The 24,966-nt window shown below is 39.9% G+C and overlaps 1 protein-coding gene across 1 annotated transcript; it reads left to right on the top strand.

Annotated features, from left to right (window-relative positions):
• The first annotated feature begins 1,716 nt into the window (after nt 1–1,716).
• Acod1 (aconitate decarboxylase 1) lies at nt 1,717–6,218 on the top strand. Its single transcript, XM_076872197.2, has 4 exons — nt 1,717–1,884; nt 2,731–2,820; nt 4,214–4,419; nt 5,267–6,218. The coding sequence occupies exons 1-4, from the start codon at nt 1,717–1,719 to the stop codon at nt 6,216–6,218; spliced, it is 1,416 nt and encodes a 471-aa protein (XP_076728312.2).
• The last annotated feature ends 18,748 nt before the right edge of the window (nt 6,219–24,966 follow it).

The following is a 24,966-nucleotide window of genomic DNA, read 5'->3' as shown; positions in this document are numbered from 1 at the left end:
ATTGATATTTAAAGGAATTACAAAGCACTTCACTACTGCTTATGAAATGCAAATCATCCTATACTGCAAGTTTTCATTGTCTGGTTTGTGGGTAGCAGCAGAATGTTCCTCCCCACTGGGATCATCACAAGGCACTTTAGAGTCAACAAATTTGCAGGATCCCATCATCAGAGAGCCTGCTCCTCCTCTAATCTCTTCTCTCTTGGCAAGTGACACCGTCATTCCCCCACTCAGAATGTGGGATACTTCAGCAGCCTCTTAACTGCTCTTGTCTAGCCCACTCCAATCCATTGTCTACATGATTCCCAAAGAGATCTTTCCAAACACAGTGCTGATCAAATCTCCACCTTCTTATAGCAGGACTATGGTTTCCCATTGCATCAACTCTGCATGCAGCTCTGCAATGAAAGTGTACCAAATTCACGCCGCCACCACCCCCTCCAAGCCCTGGCCTGTACTGCTACCCCTTCCTTTAGCCTCCACCCACATCCCCAGCAGCCTCCAGGTAGTCCCTACCAACAAGAAAGAGCAGACAGTGGTTCTCCAGCTCACTGTATCATGTCAACTTTTCCAGTAGCCATATAATTAAAAGTAACAAGAAACTGATGCACCTATATATGCTAGGTATTATCATAATATAGAAATGTTGATATTAATGTCAAACATTGATTCAGCATGTAATCTATGGTTTTAAATTATTGAAATACTTTATATTCCTTTTTTTTTTTTCTTCTAAGACTTCAAAATCCAGTGTTCATTTCATTCTTATGACTCATCCTGGTTTGGACTAGCCATATTTTAAATGCCAAATTGCATAGTACCATTTTGAACATAACAGTGCTAGAGCACTTAGGAATCTTCTAGAAGGCTGGGGGTGTACCTAAGCAGTACATGAGGCCCTTAATTTGATCCCCAGCTCCACACACACAAAAAAAAAAAAACCACATAGCGATCTGACAGAAAAGTGAATCCCCATGCTAGGCTTCCAAAGGATCTGGGTCTGGAGAGAATCTAATTGTGGTGGTCCAGGGTGACCAAAATGTTGGTTTTCGAAAAGGAATCCCAGGTGGTCCTGATGTCCATGTTCCTCAAACAACATCTAAGGAAATGTGGGCTTACTGATGCCCTGATTTTGGAGTTAGACCTACAGGGGTTTATATCCAGATTCCACAATTTAGGAGCTGTGAAAAATAGTGACTTCCACTCTGTAGGTCTCAGGCTCCTCACCTGCAAAGTGCAGCACTTTTCTGAAACACTTCTGGGTCAAGCACCAACCTAGACACTTGTGGGTATTAAATGGATAATGTGTCTGAAATACTCTGCACGGTACCTGGCCTACCTCTAAAAATGGCACCTCTTACCTATCTGCATAAACACCCCACCTCCAGCCATTCTCATTTCATGGGTGAGAAGTCCATCCATCCTCCCCCTCGGACCTTCTGTGCTTCCTTCCACCATCGCCCACCATGCTCTGTTGTCATCATCTGCTCACTAGTCTGTGTCCTAAACTCCACTTACGACAGAACCTGGCTGTGCATCTCCACATCCCTGGGCCTCAAGCAGAAGTGCTTGGTACACATCATTTTTTAGAAATAGAACTAAATTTTATCAACTGGGTTTTCTCTAGTGGAGCAAAACTCTTCCCCTCAAGGTCTCTTGTAGAAAAGAAGTATGCAAATAAAAATGGAGTGTAGCGCTGTTCTAACCCTCTTCCCTATGAAGTCTGTCACAGAAAACTTTGCCACCTTGATCCACGGCTTAAAAGTGGGACACCTGACTGATGGAGTTATTCAGAGGAGCAAGAGGATGATTCTGGATACTCTGGGTGTTGGGTTCCTGGGAACCAGCACAGAAGTGTTTCACAAAGCCAGCCAATACAGTAAAGTAAGAGACTCAAAGTTTAAACTATAATCAAATATATGTGCATGCCTGCTCTGGGATAGACTGAGAGATGTGTGCATGTGTTCTGTTCATTCTCTACTTGTTTTTTGTTGTTGGTGGTGGTGTTTGTTTTGTTGTTTTGCAGTACTCCCCAGTACTGAACCCTGCGCCTCATGCATGCTAGGCCAGCACTATACCACTGAGCTATAGTCCCAGTCCCCTATACTTAGTTTTATAGATAATGCTCAATGTATATATCATTGTTCTATACTGTTTTGTGATTCTATTTCATTATCTGATTTTAAAAATTCATCCATATCTTTTGCTATGTTATTGTTGTAAAAGCATTCACTAGTAATTTCTCACAGATTATCATTACAACCAAAAGTATGTTTTAACCCCAAAATCCTAGAAGCAAAGGCACCTACCACAGACCATCCATTCTTGCAAAGACTTTAAGATTGTCTGTGGGAAGGCTGGTCAAGGACTCTGAGCAGAGTGAACATGTATGTACAGATGTAGCAGCCACTCTCCACAGGATGCACTTGGCATGGATGGTTAATCCCCAGTATTTACCCCAAGAATAAATAACAATAAATTCAGCCTCACTTTCCTGAAGCACTTCCAGATCACAATCTTGGATTGAGCAATACTGTCTCTCCCTTCTTTGGGTAAGGTTCCACATTCTTCTACAAGGTAGAGAGAATTCCAATGACTAAAAATTTCTGTCTATCACTGGGTTCAGATAAGGACTATGAACAAAATGTCTCCACAAAGAGTCCCTCTTGAAATGCTGACTTGGTGTGTTGTGCTCTATCTGTGTCACTGACTGGTGTTCTTCTATTCCAGATCTACAGTTCCAATATCTCCAGCACTGTTTGGGGTCAGCCAGACTTCAGGCTCCCGCCCACATATGCTGCCTTTGTTAACAGTGTGGCTGTAAGGATGTTTACAGTGTCTTTTCAAATACTAGACTATCATCATAATTTTAGAGCCAGAAAATATCTTAGAAATTGTCTTTCTTATTTTACATATGAGCTCATTGAAGTTCAGAGAGATGAAGTGGCCTGCCCTCTCTCCTAGGTAGTTATTTCCGTTTTCACATTTTTACAATACATGGATGATTATCAAAAAAAAAAAATATGAAGTAGAGAAAATGAAAGGATTTAGATTTAAAAAGACCTTCAAGGTATTCCAACTCTAAACCTTGAATATGTATAGCAAAAAATTTTAAAGCCCAACATAATTCCTTCTCAATTCTTTCCATTGTGGACAAAAGTTTCCATCTAGCAATGCTATTTTCATTCACTCAACAGGTATTTATTAAGAAAGAAACAATGTTCATATGGTGTTTATATTTTCTGAAACAATCAGTACTTCTCGTCTGACACATGATTTTTGTGGTTTTTTATTTTCTGTGTGTCAGGGAAAGTCTACAAGATGTAATTTAGACATGAACATATTGGGATTTCCAAGATGTATTTATGATTTATGGTGACAGTAATCCAGAATACAACAGTCAGACCCAATGACATGTTCAGGAATAAATGCCCAACTGACAGTAGGAAGGAAACACACCAGTCACATCAAATGGATGTAAAATCTATTTAAAAATCAACTACTCGTTATTATTATTTCATATATGGAAGGAAAAAAAGGCTGGAGTGAAAAAGAAGAAAACCCTACAGCAAAATAATGACTGTAAAATATAGTTAGGTTTCAGGGTTCTTGGGCTGTTCCTACAACTTCTCTGAAAATTTGAAATTATTTCATAACAAAGAGATACTGAAATATATGGCCTGATATGAAATGGATAATAGTAAACTTTTAGTGTCAATTGTTTAAAGAGTGGGGGACACAGAAAAGACAAGATCTGTTTTTAAAGGAAATATAAATCTTTCCAGTAGCTCTAGCAAGAGGCAAGATCCTTGGGGCTCACAAGCTGCTCTCCAAGGTCCTGCTCTCCTCTGGGCACAGGAACAAGAACCAGGCCCCAGAAATGTGATTAAGAATCACAGTTACAGGCTGGCGTTGTGGCTCGGCGGCAGTAGACCACTGAAATGTGTGAGGCCCTGGGGTTCCATCCTCAGTACAACATCAACAAAATAAAGATGTTGTGTTCAACTACAACTTAAAAAAAAAATGAGTATTTTTTTTTTTAAAGAAGAAGAAAAAAGAATCACAGCTAAATCTCAGGTTTTAATTTCAGGGAATCAGACTAAAAAAAAAAAATCTTATAGCAAACAAGGTTATTGCTAAATTAACCCTTTGCTGATCCCAAAGATGACAAATTCAGGGAAAATTTGAGGGTTTTGTTTGTCTATTTATGCAGATTCACTCAATGGATTTTGATGACACTTGGCACCCTGCCACCCACCCTTCGGGGGCTGTTCTTCCTGTCCTCACAGCTTTATCAGAAGCCCTGCCTCAAAGACCAAAGTTTTCTGGCCTCGACCTGCTGCTGGCTTTCAACGTTGGTATTGAAGTTCAAGGCCGATTAATGCATTTCTCGAAGGAAGCCAGTGACATACCAAAGAGGTATGGAAAGAATTTGCCCCATGGGCAAGCAGCCACATCCCCTTCACCTGCCAGGTTATATCTGTAGAGCTTTCTGGCTTAGAAGCTAGCTCAGCTGAAGATGTTAACATCAATGCTAGTGGATAAGGCAATTCCAGTCACTTACCAAACCCCATGTCAATATACAGGAGTGTGGTTTCAGAAGTACTAGTGAAAACTTTCTTTGGATTTAAAGAGCCTATGAAACAATCAAGAACATGAAATATATTGGGGCCTCTCATCCCAAGGTGACTCGCAGTAGCATTCATGATACTTTGAGTATTCCTGATCTCATCCTCAGAGCACAATCTACTCTGATATTCACAAGGATCCTTCAGACTAATTACAGCATTCAGAATATCCTAACCTTGACTGTTCATCCCATAGATCAAAAAATGGCCAAATATTGGCTAATCATATAGTTCAATAACATTCATTTTGCCATGAGCTCCATCCTGCTAGGAGAGGAATACATTGGAATACCAGGTAGTGAACTTTCAGTTTCTACAAGGCCCTCAATTCTTAAAGTTATTTCAGCAATCAGCAACTTCTGCCTTTCTGGAAATAATAGTACCATTTATAAAGAACTTTCCGGAAGTTAAGCAGTGTTCTAAACATGTGAATTCATTAAAAGCTCCCAAGCCTTATGCATGGACACTAATTTATCTCCAAGAAACTTAGTAGTTTTACTAAGATCACACAACTATTAAGTGGAAGAGCAGAGATTTGAACTAGGGCAGTATGATTCAATTATTGCTCTTGAACACTATGAAATACTGCTCCCTGGTGGATGAAATTTTCAAACCTCCAATTCTGTTTTGCTTTTCAGATTCCATCCCCCCTCCGTGGTGGGAACTTTGGGTAGTACTGCTGCTGCATCCAAGTTTTTAGGGCTCAGCCTAACAGAGTGCCGAGAGGCCCTGGCTATTGCTGCTTCTTATGCTGGGGCACCCATGGCAAATGCTGCCACTCAGACCAAGCCCCTTCATATGGGCAACGCTGCCAGACACGGAATAGAAGCCTCTTTTCTGGCAATGATGGGTCTCCAAGGAAACAAACAGATCTTGGATTTGGAGACAGGGTTTGGCGCCTTCTATACCAACTATTCCCCCAAAGTCCTTCCAAGTCTGGATTCTCATGCTTGGCTGCTGGACCAGCAGGACGTGGCCTTCAAGCGTTTCCCTGCGCACTTGGCTACCCACTGGGTGGCAGATGCAGCCGCATCTGTGAGAAAGCACCTTGTGCGTCCGGATAGAGCCCTGCTTCCTGCTGACCACATCGAGAGGATTGTGCTCCGGATTCCAGACGTCCCATACGTCAACAGGCCCTTCCCAGACACGGAGCACGAAGCCCGTCATTCCTTCCAGTATGTGGCCTGTGCCATGCTGCTGGATGGTGGCATTACTGTCCCTTCGTTCCACCTACAGCAGATCAGTAGGCCGCAGGTCAGAGAGTTGCTCAGGAAAGTGGAGCTGGAGCACCCTTCGGACAACCTGCCAAGCTTCAACACACTGTATTGTGAGATGAGCGTCACCCTCCAGGGCGGAGCCACCTTCACCGGGCGCTCGGATACCTTCTACGGGCACTGGAGGAAACCACTGAGCCAGGAGGACCTACGGGAAAAGTTCAGAGCCAATGCCTCCAAGACGCTGTCCTGCCACACAGCGGAAAGTCTCATAAAGATAGTAGAACAGCTGGAAGACCTAGAAGACTGTTCCGCGCTCACCACGCTTCTGAAAGGACCCTCTCCTCCCGAGGCTTCCAAATTATCCAGCATGTAATCGGGGTGCCTCACAATGTCCCCCAAGGCTCATCAGCATCTAAATAACTTTGCACAGGGGTGGGGGTGTCAGTGATTTGCTTTATAAACCGGGGTCTGCTGGCCAGTCGGCCCAGGTACAAAGCAAGGTGTCAGAAGCGGTGCTTTGAATTAAGGTCTCTTATTTTCCGGGTACAGAGGAGCCTCCGCTGGGAATTCTTGGTGCAAAGGTGAGACTGCCCAGTTGCTATGGTGACGCCCTCTTCAAAGGAGGTTCCGTGCTTGCCACGGGACTCAGTCTTGACCCTGAATTTGGACACCAGCTGCATGGGGTAGAGAATTATTAGCGCAAAAAAAGATCAGAATAATTGGCTTCACAGAACTTTGACCTTGGACCTGTGCGCTTTGAAGAAACTTTCTCACAGAAAGCCCTTTTGATGTTAAAACCTATATAATAAACTTGCCAAGCTAGCTCTGTGTCACTACATCTCCATCAGGGTGTAATGTCTCACCTGATCTCAGCTTTCCCTCTATGTGGGTCTGTTTGTCTTTTAGAATTAACCCCCCCATCGCCCCTCGCCCGGTTTTCTGAATTCATGGTGGTGCACTTCTCCGCAGCAAGGTGGAAAGAGTCCAGGAGCAAAGTCGTGTATATTTGCAAGGAGTCTTGTGCTATAAATTTTGTAGGACTACCCAAATTGCCTTAATTAAGACAAAAAATATTCAAGAAAAAAGGGTGAATATTAAGTTACCTGTGATTTGCTTGTAATCTTTTCAGAGTAATTATTTATGAATTTTTTTTTAAATCCTTAGGTTCTCTCTTTTTTTTTTTTTTTAATGTTTTTTTTTTCAATATTTATTTTTCGGTTTTCGGCAGACACAACATCTTTGTTTGTATGTGGTGCTGAGGATCGAACCCAGGCTGCAAGCTTGCCAGGCGAGCGCGCTACCACTTGAGCCACATCCCCAGCCCCAATTATTTATGAATTAATGAACCCTCAGGCTTTAGAGAAAGATGACCCTGTATGCTGTTTGCCGCCACAGCGGTGGGGCTATGGTCTATTGTGCCACCATAGATTTCTCTGACAATGGGAATTGCCTGTCCCTCCACAGTGTAAGGGGGTGTTTTGTGGGATCAATTGGTTTGATCCTGCCTCTGCTTGATGTATCTATGAGGGTATTACCAAGTAGCCCTTGGCTTCTGTATCTCAGAGTGTTACCAAGTAGCCCTTGGCTTCTGTTTCCAGCAGTCTGGAAAAGTCTGGAGAATCATGGTTTTAACCTTTACAATATACTTTACAATACATACCACCTTTTTTTTTATTTTTAAAGAGAGAGAGGTAGAGAGAGAGAGAGAGAGAGAGAGAGAGAGAGAGAATTTTAATATTATTTTAATATTTATTTTTTAGTTATCGGCGGGCACAACATCTTTGTTTGTATGTGATGCTGAGGATCGAACCCCGGGCCGCACGAATGCCAGGTGAGCACGCTACCGCTTGAGCCACATCCCCAGCCCTACATACCACCTTTTAGTACAAAAAGTTTTTGAGAAAAATGTCACTAATAAGTCAGAGAAGCAAGAAAGAATAAAAAGGGGAGAAGTCAGATGTGCAGGTAATTATATATTAACTATTAATATATATAATATAATGTAATATATAATGAATGATATAATATATATGTCATATAATATATATAATATTATTTCATACATTATATATTATATATCATACATTATGAATGAAATAATCATTGTTATTTCATACAGTTAATTGTCACATGGAACTAAAATAATGCAACATTAGCAATCATACATAACGTGTGCTAAATTTCTGGTGTTATTTACCAAAAAAAAGGGCAAAGCTCTTCACTCTAACTATTGGTTGATAAGTGTGCATGTTGAAATTTCTTTTTTTAATTTTTTTTTTTTGTAGTTGTAGATGGACAGCATGCCTTTATTTTATTTATTTTTGTATGTGGTGCTAAGGATAGAACCCAGTGTATATCCTCTTCTGAGAAGTGTCTGCTGAGGTCCTTGGCCCATTTATTGATTGTGTTACTTTTTTTCTTTTCTTTTTTTTTTTTTTTTTTTTTTTTGGTGTTTAACTTTTTGAGTTCTTTATATACCCTAGAAATTAGTCTCTATCTGATGTGTGAGGAGTAAAAATTTGCTCCCAAGATGAAGGCTCTCTGTTCACCTCACAGATTGTTTCTTTCACTGAGAAAAAACTGTTTAGTTTGAATCCATCCCATTTATTAATTCCTGATCTTAATTCTTGCACTATTGGAGTCTTATTAAGGAAGTTGGGACCTAATCCAACATGATGAAGATTAGGACCTATTTTTTCTTCTATTAGACTCAATGTTTATGGTTTAATTCCTGGGTTCTTGATCCATTTTGAGTTTAGTTTTGTGCATGGTGAGAGATAGGGGTTTAATTTCATTTTGTTGCATATGGATTTCCAGTTTCCCAGCACCATTTGTTGAAGACGCTATCTTTTCTCCAATGCATGTTTTTGGCCCCTTTGTCTAATATAAGATAATTGTAGTTTTGTGGGTTAGTCTCTATGTCCTCTATTCTGTACCATTGGTCTATCAGTCTGCTTTGGTGCCAATACCATGCTATTTTTGTTACTATTGCCCTGTAGTATAGTTTAAGTTCTGGTATAATGATGTCACCTGCTTCACTCTTCCTGCTAAGGATTGCTTTAGCTATTCTGGGTCTCTTATTTTTCCAGATGAATTTCATGACTGCTTTTCTATTTCTATGAGGAATATAATTTTAAAATTTTGGAAATTTGATCTGAATTGCATTAAATATGTATAGTGCTTTTGGAAGTGTGGTCATTTTGATAATATTAATTCTGCCTATCCAAGAGCAAGGTAGATCTTTCCATCTTCTAAGGTCTTCTTTGACTTCTTTCTTTAAGGTTCTGTAATTTTCGTTATATAGATCTTTCACCTCTTTCATTAAGTTGATTCCAAAGGTTTTTTTGTTTGGTGGTTGGTTTTTTGTTTGTTTGTTTGTTTGTTTTTGAGGCTATTGTAAATGGGGTAGATTTCCTTGTTTCCCTTTCTGAGGATTTGTCACTGATATACAGAAATGCCTTTGATTTATGGGTGTTGATTTTATATCCTTCTACTGAATTGATTTATTAGTTCTAGAAGTTTTCTGGTGGAATTTTAGGATCTTCTATGTATAGAATCATATCCTCAGCAAATAGTGCCAATTTGAGTTCTTCTTTTCCTATGTGTATCCCTTTAATTTCTTTCATCTAATTGCTCTGGCCAGTATTTCAAGAACTATATTAAATAGAACTGGTGAAAGAGGGCATCCCTGTCTTGTTCCAGTTTTTAGAGGGAATGCCTTCAATTTTTCTCCATTTAGAATGATGTTTTTCTCTGGGGCTTAGCGTAGGTAGCTTTTATGATGTTATATATGTTCCTGTTATCCCTAATTTTTCTAGTGTTTTGAACATGAAGGAGTGCTGTATTTTGTCAAATGCTTTTTCTGCATCTATTGAGATAATCAATCATATGAATCTTATCTTTGAGTATATTGATGTGATAAATTACATCTATTGATTTCTGTATGTTGAACCAACCTTGAATCCTTGGATAAATCCCACTTGATCATGGTGCATGATCTTTTTGATATGTTTCTGTATTCAGTTGCCAAAATTTTATTGAGAATTTTTGCATCTATGTTCATTAGAGATATTGGTCTGAAGTTTTCTTTCTTTGAATGTCTTTGCCTGGTTTTGGAATCAGAGTGATATTGGCCTCATAGAATGAGTTTGGAAGTGCTCCCTCTTTTTCTATTTCCTGAAATAAATTGAAGAGTATTGGTATTAGTTCTTCTTAGAGGTCTTGTAGAACTCGACTGTGTATCCATCTGGTCCTGGGCTTTTCTTGGTTGGTAGGCTTCTGATGGTGTCCTATTTCATCACTTGATATTGGTCTGTTTAAATTGTGTATATCATCCTGATTCAATTTGGGCAAATCATGTGACTTAAGAAATTTGTCAATGCCTTCAATATCTTCTATTTTTATTGGAGTAAAGTTTTCAAAATAATTTCTAATTATCCTCTGTATTTCTGTAGTGTCTGTTGTGATATTGATATCTGGCTTCTTTCACTTAGCATAAAGGTTTTGAAATTATTCCACATATGTATCAGTATTTTATTCATTTTCATCTCTGGGTAGCATTCCATTTCATGCATATACCACATTTTCTTTACTCATTCACTAGTTGATAGCTGGATAGCCACCAGCTGTTGAGTAGTGTGTCTCTATGACTATTCACATACAGATCTTCATGTGAACATTTTTCCATTTCTCTTGGGTAGATAGCTAGGAATGGGAATGCTGGGTTATTTGGTAAATATATGTTTAATTTTATAGAGAGCAGTGTGTAGAGTATCCCTATTATGTTATATATTTGCCAGTGTTGGGAGCAGTGATTTGAATTATGGCCTTTGACTGTCCTGTGACAAGAACACACTTGTGATGGGAACTCTTGGTACAAAGGAGCCAGTTGAGAGTGCCCAGTTGCTATGGTGATGACCTGCTCAAAAGGAGATTCTGAGCCTGCCACAGAGCTATCAGTCTTAACCTAAGTTCAGACACAAGCTGCCAGAGGCAGAGAATTATGAGCGCAAGCTGAGAATTATAATTTTGGACCTCTAGTCTTTGACTGTGGTTCTTTGTGCCTTGAAGAAACTTTCTCATAGAGAATCCTTTTGATATTAAAATCTGTATTATAAACGTGCTGAGCTAGCTCTGGTTCATTGCATAACCATCAGGGTGTAATATCCCACCTAGTCCCAGCTTTTTCTCTCCTGTGTGTCTGTCTGTCTTTTCTAATCCCCCATTGCCCCTTGTCCAGTTTCTAAATTAACCACCACACAGGTCACAGCATGCCAGCAATAGATAAGTGTCCTAGTTTCACTTCACTCTCACCAACCCTTTATAATTTTGGCCATTCTAGTCAGTGTCTAATGATATCTCACTATGGCTTTAATTTGCATTTCTCTAATGACTCCTTCTTGCCTATTTTTTGCCAGTTCTTTTAATTGGCTATCTTATGGTTGAGTTGGAAAAGTTTATTATATATCCTAGTATAAGTCATTTAGAAGATATGTGTTTCATGAATATCTACTCCCACTCTGTGTCCTGTCTTTGTTTCCCCTTCTTTTTTTTTTAATGGCATACCTTGATAAATTTCAAATTTTGATCTGGGGCTGGGGTTGTGGCTCAGTGGTAGAATGCTCGCCTAGCATGCACAACACACTGGGTTCTATCCTTAGCACCACATAAATGTAAAATAAAGATATTGTGTGTCCACCTAAAACTTAAGAATAAATATTTTTTTAAATTTTTTGATCAAGCCTATTTTACCATTAAAAAATGTATCATTCCTTCTTTGAGTGACATCATAAGGCATCTTCTAATACAGAAAGTTTAAAAGCAGAAATATGGGAGAAATATGGATAGTATATTAACAAAAGAAAGCTGGAATAAATGTTAATAGTCCATGCAATAGAATTCAAACAAAAAGTGTGACTAGGAATAAAGAGGATGCCTACAAAATAAAATGATTTTAAAATATTTATTTTAGATTAATAACAATTCTAAAATGAAATAATTACTAAAATAATTCTGAACTACAGAGAAGTAGATACATCTACAGTTGTATTATTTCTAACATTTCTGTCAGTAATTGACATTTCAAGGAAACCAAAAATAGATGGCAATATTTAAATATAACAACATACATTTACATTTATACAATAGGAATTCTGAACCCCAAAATTAGAGAATTCACGATCTTTTAAAATTTTCACAGAATATATACAAAAATGTACCACACACTTGCCATAAAGCAAGTCTCAACAACTTTGCAAAGAATTGGATCATACATATTATATTCTCTAATTATGATGCAATTATGTTAAAGATTAATATAAAAAGAGATAATTAGGAAAGCTCAAAATGTTTTTAAGTAAAGAAAACTTTTTCTTTGTTTCTTTTCTTTTCTTTCTTTTGTGTGTGTGTGTGTGTGTGTGTGTGTGTGTGTACGCCAGGGATTGAACCCACAGATGCTTAACCATAGAGTCATATCCTCAGCCCTTTTTTTTTTTTTTTTTTTTTTAATTTTGAGACAGGTTCTCACTAGATTGCTTTACAGCCTCACTAAGTTGCTGACCTTGAACTTGCAATCCGCCTGCCTCCGCCTCCAGAGCCACTAGAATTATAGGCATGCATCACCATGCCTGGCAAGAAATTTTTTTTCTAATTCTTGGGTCACAGAAGAAATTATAATGAAAATTATAAAATATTTAGAACTAACCAATAACAAAATTATTATATATTAAGGACTGTAGTACTTTGGAAAGTGCAGTATTTCCATTGTTGGATTTATATCACTTGGATGGTGCTCTTCCACAGAACATGTTATATAGCTGATGAATTTGAATACAGCTGATCAAAGGGGATATAGATAAAGTCATTTCTATTGTGATCTTGGGGCAAAATTTTAATTATTGTCCTTTATCAGTATGCTTCAGAAATTTCTAGAGACAACATTTAATAATATCCTCAGATAAACCCTGACAGATTCATCAGACAAACAGTAGATGGTGGGGAAGCCATTGTCTCCTGAGCGGGGAAAGAGCAGCAGGGCGACCTTGGCTTTCGCCTGTGCGTCTACTGAGTTACTTGAAGGCAGAGTAAATGGGGGAGGGGTGGTCTGTGGAGAGAGCTTAAGGTTCCTCTTCACTGGCAGGCCTGTGTGCCCTTCACTCACATCCTACCCCCACACCAGAGTCAAACAGGAAGTGGAGAAAGACTGACTCTCCAAGTTCCTTCCTAGATGGTTCCCTTCTGCGAGAGTCAAAAGTAAGATACTTTTTAGAAAAAGTGCTAGTAGACCTTACGTTGGAATGGTAGTTTAAAGCTGAGCCCTTTTGTCCCTTCCTTGCATGAGCTTGAAGAGCAAGCCCTGCATGTGATCTCCTCTGCCCCAAGAAAGCTGGAAATGTGGGCTCAACAAATATCAAGTCAAGGCATTATGGAAAATGCTAAAGTTTTCCCTTCCAGTTCTTTGAGGAAAGCAACCAAGGATGCTACTCAGCTCACTTTTAGTGTCATAGACTTTCTGTGCAGGCCAGCCACCCCTCCACAAGGATCAAACCAGACCACTAGTGAGAAGCTCACCCTAGATGGGCACAAAGGCTCCAGTTCATTGCAGAATCCCTCCTTGCATTTCTGCATCTTCAGCACACATCTGGGGTCCTGAGTCAAACTGCCTGAAACCAGACACACTTTCAGGAGCCCCAGTGCTGGCTACAGTGTGTGTTTGGGGGATCCCCAGGACCACATGCACCTTTGGTGATTCACTGGAAGGATACGGGATGTAGTGTCCTTGTGGCTTTGGCTTATTACAGTGTAATGATGCACGACAGAAACAGCAAGAGAAAAAGACAGAGAGAAATTCATGCACCAGCTTCACTCTCTCCCTGGGGGGTCACGCTGAATGTACTCCTTTTTTCAGTGATGAAAAATTCATGTGCACGCAATGTTTCTACTGTAGGAGAGACTCAGCCCTCAAAGTTTTAACTAGTGGCTGGTTAAAGCAGGCGCCCTCTGCCGAGCAATGATCTGAATTCTAAACTCAAAGAAGGAAAGCAGCCGTCCAGCATAAATCAATTTGCAGGGAGCCACTCTTATCAGTCAGGGGTGAGTCAAGAGCTAGTTCCCAGATGCTTGTAAGCTGCCCTACTGCTACAGCAGCTTCAAGCCTCCATGTTACCTATTTTGCACAGATTTTCTCATCCCCAAAACTCTCCATTTCCTGTTTGTGTGATTTTGTAGGGTACATAAGTGTTACCCAAACTTGGACTTCTTCACACAGGGACTTGCCACCATACCACTGCACCTGCTCCGTGAGCTTGTGTTGTACCACCTGATGGGGAGGAAGTTAGACCTGATGGCCCAATCCACTTAAAGTTGTCACAGACCAAAGAGTGCAAGGATTTCAACCCAGTCACTTACAATGAGAATATGTGAGTTTTAAAGGAATTTCTGTAAATTATATTTTAGAGCAACTTCACTTGAAACTAAAAAAGAGAGATCACAGTCAGATAAATGCCCTATAATAAACCCCAGGGACCATTTTAAGCCTGTGTAGAGAAACTACAGGGGACGCTGGGCTTTCATTCAATTCAAATCCTTGTGCTGAGGGCTTCATATACACCAGGGGATGTGCTTGGTGGGGCGATGGAGCCATAAATAAAACAGGCAAAACCCCCTGCTCCTGTGAATTTACAGTCTAGTGTGGAATAGACAGACAATAAGTAAAGAGGAAAGTCTTCTGTGCCATGATTCCTGCATCTCTGCCATGGTAGGAAGGGTAGCTTCTAGAAGCTGAGTTGGGTTCAGGGGCCAGGAGAATCCAAAGCATGTGACCCTTCCCTTCATGTATTTAAATAGCTTCCTGGGACTACAAAGGGCGTGTGGCACTATTATAGCATCCTTGTCAATGCTAGCAGGACCTGCCTGCACAAAGCGAAGCTAGAGGGAACCCAAGAGGGACAAAAGTCTCAACAAGATGCACCACTTTTCTCTCCAGCAGAGCTCTGCGGTCACGTTCAGGTATGTATGTGTGCGTGCAGTCCCTTCTCACCACGACATTCACCTGAAATAGTGTAGTTTGAGGGGTTGTTGTTGCTGTTGTTGTTTAATCACTCAGAAATTGCTTCACTTATCCTCTCTTCTCCAACCCTATGAAAAAAAGGAAAAAGGAAAGAAAATAGCACAGGATTAGTGCACAGAAAGCAATAATTCAAAAGATATTCAAAGCAGATGAGTGTTTTACAGGTAACTACTCTGATTCCTGCTAATACCTGGGTGTCCAGCAGTTTACAGACGTATAGCATATCCAAAAGGTATGATATGCATAGTAACTTTTTTAAAGTGACATGGCTTTATCCAAATCATGAATAGAAAATAAAATAAGTTCAGTTGCAAATGGAGAAATTGATATTCAAAGATCACCATTTCACTTAAATTCTCCCTGCTTTTTGTCACGGTTATTATTAAAAACACATCAACCCACACAGTTATAGTTGGTGCCTATGAAAGGAACCAGCCTGAAGATTCAGGAGAAACTTTAGAACAGCCCAAGGTCCATCTGTTTGAAACATGGCATGAGAGTGTTGCTTCTGACTTTAAAGACTGGAAAATCTCCAGGCGCGGTGGCACACACCTGTAATCCCAGGATGATCACAAGTTCTAGGCCAGCCTCAGCAACTTAGAAAAATCTCAAGATAAAATTAAAAAAAAAAAAAAAAACAGTTACAAAATAAAAAGGCTGGGGATGTTGCTCAGTGGTACTGTGTTTGCCTACCATGTGTAAGGATTTGGGATCAATCCCCACACCATGGGGTGGGGGTGGGGAATCCTGAAAATCAAAATAAAAATATGCTTACATAGAAACCATGATAATTTTTTAAAAAAAGGTTTTTTTGCTCTTTTATTTCATTCATTTATCTTTTTGTGTGATGCTGCTGAGGATCAAACTCAGAGCCTCACAGGTGCTAGGCAAGTGCTCTGCCACTGAGCTACAGCCCCAGTGCCTGTGCTGAATAATTTAATGATGGTTTTTGTGAGTCAAGATCACATTTGAGCACACTTGTAATCCCAGCAACTTGGGAGGCTGAGGCAGGAAGATCACAAGTTCAAAGCCAGCCTCAACAACTTAGTGAGGTTCTGAGCAACTTAGCAAGAACCTGTCTCAAAAAAAAAAAAAAAAAAGAAAAAGAAAAAGAAAAAGAAAAAAAGAAAGAAATAAAGAAAGAAAGAGGTGGGAGCTGGCTCAGTGGTTTAGTGCCCCTGGGTTCAATCCCTTGTATAAGGGGAAAAAAAATCACATTTGAAGTACCCACAATCAAATGGTAAAGTAATTCATTTAGTTGGAGCTATAGTATTTTTACTTGGGCAAATTCCTCTAAATATCATAGCTGAAGCACCACTTTTCTAATGCACCATAAAACAACCCCCCATCATTTTTCCTGCCCCAGCAGAAATAAGCCAAGGGGCTATGCCACAAAATCAAATGTTGGTGGCATTCTGTTGGTTGCATCCCTGTGGGCTCACTCACATCCATGTCACATCTAGGATTCTGTACCGCAGCATCGCTGTCATCAGCAGCAAACCTATGGGATGAGAAAACCTAACTGAGCGGGAGAAAATGTTCTTAGGGACCTGAAACCATGACTGTGACAAGGGTTAACACCATCAGTTCCCAGTGGACTCTCAACACTGCAATATTCAGAACCGAAGCTCACAGACACATAAGAGATCTGTTCCAAGAGAATTCATTTAAATATCCAATTAGTAAGAAAAATGAAGGCCAAATTTACTAGGATCAATAGGAAACAAAGCAATTTAATCCACACAGCTGAAGGATATAATAAAAGAGAACTAATATGTAGAATTTTTTCCTTACAAAGCAAATCAATGTATTTTGAAAGAATAAGTCTTCCACATGATTCAAAGCCCTCTGGTCTCATCACCTTAAACCATAGTCCTTGCTACCCCCACCTGCAACCTGAAGCCAATTAACCAAATACTACAGCCACATAACTAAAGATAATTTGTCAAGCTATCAGAACTGCAGTCACATTAATGCTCATCAGGAGGAAGGAAAAGAGGAAGCACTGTTTACCTGGCCGGGAACTTTCCATCTTCTGCTTCCTCTTTGTCCCCATGGATTGTCACCCTGATGTACTAGAATCCACAAGCAGGAAGGCTTTGGCTGCCATCCAGGGGAAACACAGCAGCAGCTGCTGGGCCTTCCAGCAGAGGGCAAAGCAGGAAGGGTCCTTCACAGAACTGTTGACAAGGCAGTCCTTCCCATCCAGGGCACCTGGGGTCACTGCAAGACCACCTGCAAAGACAGAGAGTCCAGGTTAATGAAGGCAGCTGACAAGAACATATGAACCATCTGACACTGAGAACAGGGGTCTAAGATTCAATAGTTACACATCTACCTATATCAATTATCACACCACTGCATGAATGTGCAACTACAGTAACAAAAGAATGAGTGTGCATGTGAGCAGGAACACACAATTAAAATATAAAAACAGCATTTCTTTTTTTTTAAAGTATTCTAGAGTTAAAAATGACTTTAAATTAATTCATTTACTTTGTCTTTATAAGCCAGGATAACAATAATTATCAAAGTTAATCAGATATCTTTTTGTAAAAAGTTGGTGACAAATATTAAAACACAGGCCCAGTCATGAGGGATTTGTATAGTTTCAATGGATCCCTGGCAGCATGGGACTTTACAGATGTAAAGGGCTTATTTTAACCTCATAATAACAAAAATATACATATATATCAGCAATATTAAATTCTGAAGACACAAGTTGGGATACCCATCATGACATAAATTTTTGCTAAATATTTCAAGTCTGATACCAAGCAAAACTATTGTTAAACATGTAAGGTTGGGCTGGGGATGTGGCTCAAGCGGTAGCGCGCTCGCCTGGCATGCGTGCGGCCTGGGTTCGATCCTCAGCACCACATACAAACAAAGATGTTGTGTCTGCCGATAACTAAAAAATAAATATTAAAAATTCTCTCTTTCTCTCTCTCCTCTCTCACTCTCTCTTAAAAAAAAAAAAAAACATGTAAGGTAACTTTTTACTTCCTAAAAACAAAAGAATTTTAAAATAGCACAAAAGAATTTCAAAATAGAACAAAAGAATTTTAAAATGGAACAAAAGAATTTTAAAATAGCAGTACTTTTTAAGATTGATTTATGAGTAATACTGTCTTAGGTGTGAAAACGTTAATTTTAACATCAGATGTTAGAGGCAACAATCTTTACCAAGCTCTTTCTAGGCAATCCTATGTGCAGTGAAAGAAAAGAGTAAATTCTTAAATATCAGCAACACAAATAAAATGAATCTCCCTTTGTGTGTACTTTATAAGAGGAAAGTGCAAGTCATCAGCTTTCCTCATTTTAACTCTTTCAAACTTCTTCTTTTACCCTAAGGCCAAAGTTCTTTCTTTTTCTAAGTACTCATTTATTCCAACAAATTTCTTACTCTTGAATAAAACCCCAATCTGTCTCCCAATTAAATCTATGAAACTCTTAACTTTTATGGAAGTATAATTTCCAAAGCAATAAAATCAGGACCCTTGGGAAAATCCAAAATGAATATATCAATCATATTAATTAATGAATTAGATGTTAAATCTGGCCCAAAGAACATTTGAGAATTTGAGAAACGAGGTATTTATAGGCAATGTACAAAGGAGAAGACAAGAGTGGATTTACTCATGCTATCTCCCTTGATCCTAAAGCCTTAAAATAAAATGATGTAGAAGAAGGAGGAGGAAAAGAAGAAGGAGGAGAAGAAGAGGAAGAGAGGAAGAAGAAAAGGGAGGAGGAGAAGGAGAAGAGGAAGAGGAAGAAGAAGCAGAAGACAAAAAAGAAGAAGAAGAAAGAAAGCCAGCCTGGGTCTCTTGTGTTAAAATAATCAACTAGAAGGCCATCAGGCTGAGATATCCCAGCACCTTGGGCTCCTATATCAGCAAGCAGAAAACCAGCTCAGAGTAATGGTAATAGCCTACAAAAATGAAACTGAAGTTTGACCAATCAGAGACTACCAACTAACCTCCAACCAGGAACTTCCCACTTTAATCAATCAAATATTTTATTTGTCTTGCTTCCAAGAACACCTTACAAAAGTTTTCTTCTTTTGACCCTGAGGGGGAGTTCTGAATTGCTTGTGCACTGGTACTGCCCAATTCATATATAAATGTCTGCCCAAATAAACCCACCAAAATTTTAATGTGCCAATGTTTATCTTATGCTTATTCTGGGGAATGCTGGCTCTCGTGTAAGGAGCCCACACAGATCTCTTGGTTGTACAAAACCCAAGACTGCCCCATGGAATAATGAATGCATGACTTGAAATCCAGCCCAGCCACAGAACTGAAAACACCACTGTGGATAACCAGCTTGGTCAAGCCTTCCAATAACTGCAGCTGCATCAAAGCCCATGCAAAGTCCAACTAAGCCCAGCTGGCCAAGTCACAGAACCAAGGAAATGAACTATGGGTTAACTATGGGTTAATTTGGGGCGAGGGGGATACCAGGAATTGAACTCAGGAATACTCAACTACTGAGCCACATCCCCAGCCCTATTTTGTATTTTATTTAGAGGCAGGGTCTCACTGAGTTTCTTAGTGCCTCGCTTTTGCTGAGGCTGGCTTTGAGCTTGAAATCCTCCTGTCTTAGCCTCCCAAGCTGCTGGGATTACAGGTATGCACCACCATGCCTGGCCAACTCACTTAGTTTTGATGGTGTTTGCTACACAGCCCTAAGAATTTAAAATACTATTGGGTTGGTCAGTTTTTCATTGCTGTGACAAATGCCCATCAAAAACTTATAGAAGAAAAGATTTATTTGGAGCTCATAGTTTCTGTACCTGGTGGACCAGATCTACTGGGGCCTGAGGTGAGGCAGAACATCATTGGTACAAGGGCATGGTGGAAGAAAGTGCTCAGCACGGGGCAGCAAGGGAGCGGAGAGAGAGCCAGAGAGGAAGCAGCAAGGGACCTTTCAGGACACACCCTACCTTACTCCAACTACACTCTACCTCCCACAGTTTCCATCACTTCTCAATAGTCCATTTAAACCATGAATCCATCAAATGGATTAATCCACTAATGAGGTTAGAACTCTCAATCTAATCATTTCCTAAAAGCCCATCTCTGAAAATTGATGCTTTGGGGACCAAGCCTTTAACGCATGAGTCTTTGGGAGTCACGTCGCATTCAAACTATAATAACTATGTATGTAAAATAACAGTAAGAAACCTATTTCAGTAGATACATACAAATATCAATAAGCAACTCATTCCTGGACTAAATAACAGTTCCCAGTTATCAGCATGAGACACCTCCAAGTTGTTTCCCAAAATTTCAAAAATATAGCAACTCTTGAAATAAAATTGACTTTGCTTTGAAAAAAACCAAACATATACAATTCCTTCTGAAGAGAATTAAATAATAAAAAGTCAAGGAAATATCCGAAACACTTATGAATCAATCTTTAATTTGAAGATGTGACTATTCTAAAAGTGCACTGAAAAGGTCCAGAAATAGGCAAACCTTCCACTGTGATTTCCAAAAAGCCTTGAGGCCTCAAAGTCTGGACTGCATGCCACTGCCACTTGTCACCACCTGCCTTGTAACAAGATCTGCCTATGACTCATGTGTCCCTTGAGAAGCAATGGTACAGAGGAGTGCTTCCTAAATTTGTCTGCATGTGAGAATCATCTGCAAATCTAAAAAATTCCAGCCATCAGCCAAACCAACAAAAACACAATTGCAAGAGGTGGGACACAGGCATTGATGGCTTTGGACTCCATCAGATGCAGCCAAGTTGAGTAAGCAGCGGTTACTCTAGCTGGAGCACTGAGGAATCACTTGGGGCACACGAAAAATACTAGCTTTGGTTTCTGCCCCAAGCGAGTCTGATTGAACTGATTCAGATGTAAAGCCCAGCATTAGTTTTTAAAAGCCTCCCAAGTGGTTCTCATATGCAGTGAAGTTTGAGAACCACAGACCCAAAGCCTTGCACAGATGATCAAAATAGTAGCTGGCAGCACTGGCGAGGAAGACAATTTTAATATCAGTGAGAATTAATTAAAATGAACAGTTGGTCTCACAGCTTTCAGCTAACTTACCAGTAAAATGACAGCATCGAGCTCACTGAAGTTCATGTCTGCCAAATCTTGAAGGTCCCATGGGCTCTCCTGGCACTTTCCTCACCCACATTTTTCTTCTCTTTTGCTGGGCTCTCTTTCAAGTGATTAATGATGTGCATCTGCTCAGCATTAGGAGCAAATACCTTCACCCTCAGAAATAGAAATAAAAACAAATGATGTCATCGCCCATATGAAAACAATCAAGCAAATAAATCTGAGTCCAAAGCAGAAAAGAAGAAAAAAAAAAACACTAAGTAATTCCATGTGCATTCAGGGCCATACCAGCTGCAAATGTTACGACTCAACCACAAGGAAGAAAGTACAGGACCTTCCAGGGGAAGAAAAATGAAGCTATAAATTAGTTTCTATAAATAAAAGGAGATCACATAGAGGTTTTCAAATAAATAGATATATTCTTTTTAAAGACTTGGAGGAGAGGACCTAATTTCATAGTTACCACCACATAGGGCTCAAAACATGGAGGAATTGGTTGAATCAGCCCTCGAAATCCTTTTAAAGCAGTGATTCTCAGCCCAGAATGCACATAAGAATCACCTGGGAAGTTTAGGGGCCAATAGACTAGTTAAATGGGACTTTCTGGGGGAAAAGAGCCAGCCTGGGCATTGCTATGTCTTAAAGTCTCCCCGGGTGACCCTGATCTAATACAAATGGGAGCTAGAACTCAGGGATCTGAGTGAAAATCCCAAGAGACTTTCATACCATGATCCTGAGTAAAACATTTGGTAGGTCTCACTTGACCTGCTTACATGCATTTAACCCCACCAAACTCTGGATTAATACCCCCAGTCTACTTTCAGAAATATTCGGTGAAAAAAAGGGATCACTCTAGTTTCCCTGTCCCCTACCCTTGGTCACAAGAGGGAAGGAAGGAAGCTCAGAGGAGCCATCTGTATGCTGGTGGGTACCTTAGTCCATTTTCTATTGCTACAACAATATATCTAAGGTTGGGCCATCTATAAAGGAAAGAGGATTATTTTAGCTCACAGCTCTGGAAGTCTAAGTGCATAGCACTGGTATCTGTTTGGCTTTTGGTGAAGCCATGTGCTGGTCCAGGCATGGTGGAAAATCAGAAAGCAAGTGGACACTTTATGAAGGGAGAGATCACAAGGCAAGAGAGTCAACCGAGGAAGCTGAACTCTCTTTACAACAACCCATTTTTTAAAAAAATAAATATTTATTTTATGCGGCACTGAGAATCAAACCCAGTGCCTCACTCACATGAGGCAAGCACTCAACCACTGAGCTACAACCCCAGCCCCAACAACCCATTCTTGACATAACTCACCCACTCTCACAAGAACTTCATTAATTCCTTAATGAGGATGGTGCACCGCAATCTCTTTGTCTCATGAAGGTCCTATCACCTCTCAACAGGGTTACATTGGAGAGGAGATCTCCAACCCACGAATTTGGAGAACAAACATTCAAATAATTGCATGGAGCCTTTGAGTCCTATCTTCTTCATTGGCTTCTCTAACTCAAAGCTTACAGGTCCACTTTGCCACAAAGTGCACAAAGCTGGTCTGAGTCAAACATCCCTTGACTCTCTGAGAGGCTGCCATTAGAGCTAAAAAATATAAAATCATAAGTCTTAGTTTCCTGTTACTAAACTTTGTATTTGACAACTGTAGGGAAGGCCCAAAATGGCTGTAGTTAGGCTCCCTCACCAAAACTTCTAGTGGGCTATATTTTTAGTGTGTAGTCAAGGTCATAAACACTCTGATTCAGCATATCTACCTTGAGGTCATAAATATTTGCTTGTAAACATGTGCCCACTGATATAACCTATTGACACTGTGTCTTCTTTGTCTGGTCTGCATATAAAAAGTCTGTGGAGGTTGTGGGTCAGAGGTAGAGCACTCGCCTAGCAGATTCGAGGCCCTGGGTTCAATCCTCAGCATGACATATGAATAAATAAATAAAGGTATTGTGTTCAACTACAACTAAAAAAAATTAATAAAAAAAAGTAAAGCTAAAAAAATTTTTTTAAAGGCCTCTGGAAAAGACTTGGGGGGGGGGCGCTGCTAAATGGAACTGGCTGGAGGATAAATGGAACAGGTTGGGGGCTAAAGCTGGAGCTGGGGTCTGGTTAGAAGCTGCTGCCACCTTTGTATAAAGCATGTCCACTATTCCAACTGTGCTTTAGATTTTGGGATCCAAAATCTCTTTACCACAGTCTGAGCCTCCTCCTGACTATCTATCTATCTATTTATCTATCTATATTTTTTTCTAAACATTCTTCATCATATTTTCATTTCATAAAATTGAGTAACAGCTTCTATCTTTGTTGTGTGCATGTAAAAGATATATTCTAAGCACATGCATTTACATGCACACACATGCACACACATCTCCTATTATTAGTCTGAAGGGCATAAACAACACATGCAAAGAAATGTGGATTTGGTTTTAAACCAATGATTCTGCAAACAGATTACCTTCAGTTGTTTGTAGAATTAATGGAATCCACCTGCTCAAAGAGTGAAAGATGTTTTCAATGTGTGCATGTCCCTTGGAAACTTTAGCAGGCACCAAGGCATTTGCTGCATTGCTATTAAGAGCAAATAAGTTCATCAACTTCCACTAGACTTCATCCCAGCAACCTGGGCTCATTAAACAGCCCAAACCAGGGTATGCAGGACATGGCCCTTCACTCACTGGGAAGTCAATAACACCTTGTTGAAAGGATGAATAAGATAACAGCCACATTAATTTTAATTCCCCTCCAGGGAAGCAGGTGCCAAATTTTTCCTTTCCTAAGTTTTAGAGACAAGAGACCTGCCATCTAGGACTGGTTTTGTCACTAATTAGTAATGACCTTAAAGAAGTCATTTTTCCTCCTGGGGAAACTCAGCCGGGCAATGGAACAGAGGTGTGCTCTGACTTCAAATTTCAAGTCTTACAGACAAAAAAAAAAAAAAAAAAAAAAAAAAAAAAATATATATATATATATATATATATATATATATATTGGCATATTTTTAATTATTAAAATAATGATGCAGTTGCTATAGCAGGTGCTCAAAAATTAAATACAGAATTGCCATATGATCCAGAAATTCCACTTCTTTAGGCAAGCACTTAAAGGAGTTAAAGGCAGGGATTTGTAGCAGCATTATTCAATGTAACCAAAATGTCCATCTATATACAATGGTTAAAAAAAAAAAAAAAAAAGTGGTCTCTGCTTACAATGGAATAATATTCCGCCTTAAGAAGGAAGGAAATTTTGGCACATGCTGCAACATGTCCTTGAAAATGTATGCTAAGTGAAAGAAGCCAGGCACAAAAGGACAGATATTGTATGATTCTGTTGCTATGGCTATGATATACCCAGAATAGTCAAATGTAGAAAGGCAGAAAGTAGAATAGACCTTATCCTCGGAGCTGGAGGGAGGGAGGAGAAGAGGAGTTGTTATTTAACAGAGTCAGAGTTTCAGTTTCTGGTGATGCAAAAGTTTGGGAGGTGAATGTTGAGATGGTTGTGTGACATTGTAAAAGTAATCAATGCCACTGAATTGCTTATGTCGAGTATATTTGTGCCCCCATCAAAAAAAAAAGCTATCTGCGGAGGTCAGCAGCCAGGAGTGTACTCTCAGGCTGCAGATGAAGGTTGAGCAGGGCCTGGGGTCTGCCCTTCTTCCACGCTCTGACAGCAGACACAGGACAGCCTCTAAAACTGTTCTCAAGGGCTGTGGCTGGGGCTCAGCGGTGGCGCACTTGCCTGGCATGTGGGAGGCACTGGGTTCGATTCTCAGCAGCGTGTATAAATAAATAAAATAAAGGTCTATCAACAAACAACTAGAAAAAATTTTTAAAAAAATTAAAAAAGCAAACCTCTGTTCTCGAATGGCAGAGAAAGGAGCGATGGGAACAGCTTAAAAACAGAAATTCGCAGGAGAGAAAAAAGCTCAGAGTGAAGCACCAACGCTGCCAAAGCTTCCGGCCTGGCTGCCA

The sequence above is a fragment of the Callospermophilus lateralis genome, chromosome 12, assembly GCF_048772815.1.
Source record: "Callospermophilus lateralis isolate mCalLat2 chromosome 12, mCalLat2.hap1, whole genome shotgun sequence".
NCBI classification, from domain to species: domain Eukaryota; kingdom Metazoa; phylum Chordata; class Mammalia; order Rodentia; family Sciuridae; genus Callospermophilus; species Callospermophilus lateralis.
The sequence above is the reverse complement of the archived record's forward strand: the minus strand, read 5'-3'. Positions and strand labels throughout refer to the sequence as shown.